This window comes from Cucumis sativus, chromosome 4 (assembly GCF_000004075.3).
Source record: "Cucumis sativus cultivar 9930 chromosome 4, Cucumber_9930_V3, whole genome shotgun sequence".
Classification (NCBI taxonomy): Eukaryota; Viridiplantae; Streptophyta; class Magnoliopsida; order Cucurbitales; family Cucurbitaceae; genus Cucumis; species Cucumis sativus.
In genome coordinates this window covers 20,187,883-20,193,882 of record NC_026658.2, presented here as the reverse complement: position 1 = coordinate 20,193,882, position 6,000 = coordinate 20,187,883, and the positions used below count along the sequence as shown (strand labels likewise).

General features: G+C 30.4%; 1 protein-coding gene across 1 annotated transcript; it reads left to right on the top strand.

Moving 5' to 3' along the window:
* Window positions 1–1,685: 1,685 nt before the first annotated feature.
* LOC116403239 lies at window positions 1,686–4,677 on the top strand. Its single transcript, XM_031883838.1, has 2 exons — window positions 1,686–2,082; window positions 4,250–4,677. Exons 1-2 carry the CDS (start codon window positions 1,763–1,765, stop codon window positions 4,323–4,325), a joined length of 396 nt encoding a protein of 131 aa, XP_031739698.1. The 5' UTR covers window positions 1,686–1,762; the 3' UTR covers window positions 4,326–4,677.
* The last annotated feature ends 1,323 nt before the right edge of the window (window positions 4,678–6,000 follow it).

The following is a 6,000-nucleotide window of genomic DNA, read 5'->3' as shown; positions in this document are numbered from 1 at the left end:
TCATCTTTGTCGTAGTGGGGCCCGCTTAACACTCATGACAAGATGTTGTCACATATTACACTCAACGTCAACAACAAAATATAACCTGTGTGCACATGGTGCCATACAACCTTGAACTCAATATCTTAGTCATGTAGTCAATAAAAGTCTAAAAAAATCACATGAAAACATTAAATCATTAAATATCTTAGTCATCTTTGTCGGTGTCATGTTTGCTTATCTTTATCTTTCGTAAAATTGAAGCTTACTCAATTTGTTCAAGAAAAACTGAAAAGCTTAAAACGATGCCGTTTCAACTACTTTTCAGAAAGTCAATAATCACGTTCTCACGTATAGATTTCTTTAGAAAATCTAAGCTCAAAACTCATGATTGCAACAATTAATAGAAATCATGGATCATATTCATAAATTCAGATTCAAGCATGTAAAACATTTAATCATAAATAACCGTTTAGGAATCATTTTCAAAATTTGTTATGTCACCACAACCTTGAGCTAGTTCCCTGGCCTGTAAAATCGACCTGTTTCCTCTTGACCTATCAAACAAACCAAAACCGAACTTCAAAACCTTATATAGTCTTGTCTTTACTATAATAAGCTTAAGATGACGTACAAAAGATATTGCTTATGAATTCTAAACTTTAGAAATAAAATCACATTTCACACTTTTTTCATAATTTTCAGATTCAATACCCTAACTTCAAACCCTCATAACCTCCTGAAGTTTTCTAAAGAATGGTGGAGAAATCAGATAGGAATTGATGTGGCGGTGGACAAGAAAGCGCACCGAACAAATAAGAACAAAATTTTCCCCTTCTCCTTCCTCTCTCTCTTTTCCCTTCTCTTAGGATTATCTAGGGTTTATAACCTTGGCTGCCCAACACTTGCTTTTCTTGCCTAGAAGAAGAAACCAATTTAGGATATCAAAGATCTTGTATAATGAATGTGGTGCGCATGGTGAAAACGAGACTACCACACCTGATGTCGATACAAAAAGGCATTAAATTACGTTGTTGTTGTGGAGCCTAAAACTACTACCAAGCACATTAATTGGAAAATATATGTGGCCATTGGTGGTCACTCTATAGTGTACTACAACAAGCCCACCACAAGGTAAAACTATGTTGAACTAAAAGGTTATCAAATATTTGCTGTCTCATATCACAGTGACCTGTGTCTATTTCAAACTAAATTCATCAAACTCCATTTGATAATAATTTCATTATTAGTTTTTTGTTCTCAAAATTTATACTTATTTCATCCCAATTTACCAATATAATTATGGTTTTTCTCTTGTCTATTTTCTTCCAGAAATACCTGATTTTTTACTCTTTTTATTTTTTAGTTTTCTCAGTTTTCTAAACTTAGACTTGATTTTTTCTATTGATTACATTATTAGAAAAATATCAGATGACAAAGCATAGAAAACTTATGAGTATAAACAGTGTTTGAAAGATTAACTTTATAACCCAAATGGTTATCCCATCATGGATGAGATAGAGAAAAATGAAAATTTGATTCGAACTTATGCTGACACACAAAAAAGGCATCAATAGTTTGACTAAGATGGTAGAATAATCTTTTGTCTCCAAACAAATGAATTGATTCGAAACTATCCCCTAATCCATCCATTGGGAGTTTACATAGATGTGGATTAGATTCTATGTTATCAATGATGTGATGTTGAAAACAACAGTTATATAGAAATACCAAACTTGATCTCAATATTAATATCATATTGAGATCAATGAAGGGTTAGAAAATGTTTAGCCACCAAAGGTATTGTATAATGAGTGTTGAAGAAGCATATCACACTTCGAAACCTATCGAGGATATAAATGATGATCTGCAAGTGCAGTCAATCATAGGACAGTTGGCTGTTGAAGACCATAACAAGAAAACAGGAGACAATTTGGAGCTTGTGGATGTGGTGAATGGTTTGAGAAGTGGAATTTTTGTTCAACCTGGGAGTACTCATGAAGGAATATTATATCATCTTTTGGTGGAGGCTAAAACCATAGAAGGAATTAATTGGACATATGTGGCCAAGTTGTTAGAGCTTTACGTAGGCTGCCGAATAAGGTATGAATTCAAATCTTTTGAACCTCTTCTCCCATACTACAACCCCTAATCTAATATTTTACCCTCATCTCTCTACCCTACTTCTCACTCACATTCTAATTAAATAAATTGTATCTTTGTATATCAAAAATGTTCCTACCATATATATAAAAAAAAAGTAGTATTGAATATATTTATATTTTTAGTTTTGGGTAAATTACAAAAACCATATTTAAACATTTGAATTCAGCTTGTAATAATGATACGATTTATACACTTATCTAAGTTTGAGAATCCAATTTTAAAATTTGAATATATTTGAAAGTTTAATGTATTGTGCATATATGTATGTACGTGTCATTCCTAACTATTATTTGTGCGTATTCATGTGTGTGATCTCCGATTATCATTGTGCCTATAAGCACCGACAAATTTAGTATAGGCCTAGGAGGATCGAGTTCTCCCTCAACTTTATTATCTTTATAATATATGTATAAACAAAACTAATTAATGTTTAATATTTATTGATAGTTTAGTGGTAACTATGCTTGTCAATCTCTCTTTCGATCAGAGATCAAGTCCCTATAAGTGATGTGTATCAAAACCGAAAACACCTTAATTCCCACAACTCATAAGAACATTATAATCTCTTTTTTATTTTTTATTTTTTTCAATTTAACTCAAATTAATTCAATTTATTTTTATCATTTTTTTGGGTTCATTTGTATCAACCAATATCTACTGCTTTCTATCCTAAAACTAAATGATGACAAATAGTTAATCCAAGAAGGAAAATTGAGGAAGTTTGATATTAATAAAATTAGAGGCACTTGCATTCATCCAAAAATATAAAATTAAAATTAAGCTCATGATCCAACATTTTAAAATTTGGAAGAATGACAAATTAATTGCTACAATCCAATTGGTTTGATTATCAATAATATCGATTTGTCTGTTCTTTGACTACTGTCCGATTGTTATTTGATGTTCATTGTTATATGATTGTTAATGATACCGATTTATCATCTCCTTGTTATTTAATTTAATATTAATTTTTATTTAATTACAAATGATACTAATTGCTATATATGATTTTACTTTTTTTTTTATATAATTACTATGTAGGATTATATGATATAATCATCTCATCACCTTCCAGTTTTTTTTTTTTTTTTTTTGTTAATTATTAAGTAGTTTCTATCACACCCTCTCCTGAAGCCTTTCTCTAACTCCTAACCTTGGCCCCAAAAGAGGGTGTGAGGGTTGACAAGGATTGCCATAGTTTGACAACACTTACTAACCATTTAACCTAACCGACCCAACCAAAAGTCACAAAATAACTTAAGAAAACAATATAAGCTATATGTTTTGCAAATAACTCGAACTACTAGCTACAACCTTAAAGTGTTATTAAAGCATTTTAGTGTAAATTTTGCTTTGATGTTAGTTTTAAACTGACATTATAGATGCCCTACAATGTTAATGTCTTCTGCATCGGTTTGTCACAAATTTTATTCAATAATTACCATATTGTCCAATCCATTTTTAACGACGATCAAATACTTAAAAATCGACATCAAATGTATCGGTATATATTGTTTACGCATGTGCAAATAAATAATCTTTTTTTTTTCAAGAAGCAATAATATCTCTTCTATTGTATACAACATAACTCTCAACAACACAAAATTTATCTCATTCACAACAAAGAAAGTGACAAATCGCTTAACTAAGTAACCTATTAGCAAATTACATTGATCAATATATACCCAAAGCTTTCAAAGTATAACGAACGAGGGAGTTGTCTAATATGAAGGATCATAGAGTTGTTGTCCCAAAAATATCTCAGTAAGGAAGATATGCTCACTTTAAGTACATAAAACAAATAATTAAAAATAAATTATTAATACCAAAAGAAATTTTTTTTTAAAAAAAGTACAAAACTTATATTTAATTTATACAAACTATTAAACCATGGAAGACTTAAAATCATATAACTTTAGACAACCAGCATATATTAAATTCCTAGAATTAAAACAATCTAACTTTCAAAAGTTATAAGGAGAATTATGGAGGGAGATATCATTTACAAAATAATATCTAAAATTAAGTACCCAATAATAAATCAAATATCAATTAAAAATGTTTCCATTATTTATCTTCATTTCTTTTTCTTTCAAATACCCAGTTGTCGCCCCCTCTTCACAGTGCTCTGTCCGGCCACAACTTCCATCATCGAACCCACCTCCATTCGACAAAGGTAGCCGCGAGCCAAAGCTTCCTCTTCGCTCCATCATGTCTTGATTCGTGAAGTCGAGTTGAGCCGCTTCGTCATCGAGCTCCCTGCGCAGGATTTTCAAAGTCAAACCAAGTGTCAGCCTTGAGTTGTCGTCCTTGACGCTTTTCGTTGCTCGTTGATGCTCTCTGTAGCTGCTACTCAAGTTTTGGTTAAGATGGTGATTTTGGTAGGTGTTCTTTTTTAGGCTTTATTGGGGATTTCTAATAGGAAACTTGCGGTGGGTAGCATTTTGAAAATATGACAATATAGCAAATATTGTTTTAGAATTTTGCAAATACGACAAAATTCTCACGTCTGAAAATATTTTTCATCTAAAATTTGTTATTATTTCCAAATTACCATTCAATAACTTATTTCTTCTTCTCTTTTTAATGCCTTAATCATCCCTTATTTCTTCTTCCATTTTTTAAGGCTTTGATCATCTTTTTTTTATACGGGATAAAAATAATTTGTGCTTTCTGTCTTAATCTTGATTTTAGAATATCAATGGTACATTAATTGCAATATGAAATATAATAGTTATTGATCAGAGTAATCTAACTTCGTTTTTGAATTTTCTCTACTTTTCTTGATGTGTATTTTGAGTTAAATCTGATTTTAAATGATTTTGTTTTGTTTTTCTACATTGGTTTTGTTTTGGTTTTACTTAATTTGTATAAGTCGTTTTGTATATTAGTGTTCTGATGAACTTATATTATGTATTAGTTGGTTGATATACTTACTACGTGATTTTCATTTTTTCAAATTTTATGCAGTTCATTATAGAATTATTAAGTATGTGAATGATATAACCTAGTGTATCATTATCAAGTATATCAACAATATATTATTAAAGCATTTCAACATATCAGTAAAGTGAATCATTATAAAGCAAATCAAATGTACTAGTGAAGAATACTAATTGTATATGTAGCACATCGGGTGTATCAAACATATCATGTGCATAAAGCATATCAAATTTGTTGAGTGTATCAATGAAACATAACAAGTTTATTAGCAGTGCATCAAGTGTATCAAACTTATTAGTGAAGGCTTTAAGTGTATCAAAGGCCAAAAGGGTATAAAGTGTGTGAAGAAGAATCAAGTGTAACAAGGAGTATTAGGTGTATCAAGGAGTATTAGGTGTATCAAGGAGTATTTGGTGCATCAAGTGTATCAAGGTCCAAAGGTTATCAAGAAGTATCAAATGTATATCAAGTATATCAAAGAGTATTAGGTGTATCAAATGGTATTGAGTGTATCAAAGAGTATCATGGTGCATCAAGTGTATCAAGGTCCAAAGGTTATCATGAAGTATCAAATGTATATCAAGTATATTAAAGAGTATCAGATGTATCAAGGTGTATCATGGTGCATCAAATGTATTAAGGTCCAAAGGTTATCATGAAGTATCAAATGCATATAAAGTGTATCAAAGAGTATCAGGTGTATCAAAGGATATTAGGTGTATGAGGTGCGTATCAAATGTATCAAATATATCAAACAGTAACAAGGGCATTTATGATATTTACGTATTGTATATGTGGGCTGAACTTTGTTTTTGCCATTTTTGAAAATAATAAATTTGTGTGCTATAGACTTAATTATTATAATTTGTTTTACCTTTTTTTCAAGTCCATTTTTAATACTCATTAAGGTTT

What these genes read in the sequence shown, in the direction of transcription:
- LOC116403239 (XM_031883838.1), top strand. Translation starts at nt 1,763, where the DNA reads ATGTTTAGCCACCAAAGGTATTGTATAATGAGTGTTGAAGAAGCATAT. An exon ending in TACGTAGGCTGCCGAATAAG is followed by an intron (nt 2,083 to 4,249) that starts GTATGAATTCAA and finishes TCAAATACCCAG; the next exon opens with TTGTCGCCCCCTCTTCACAG.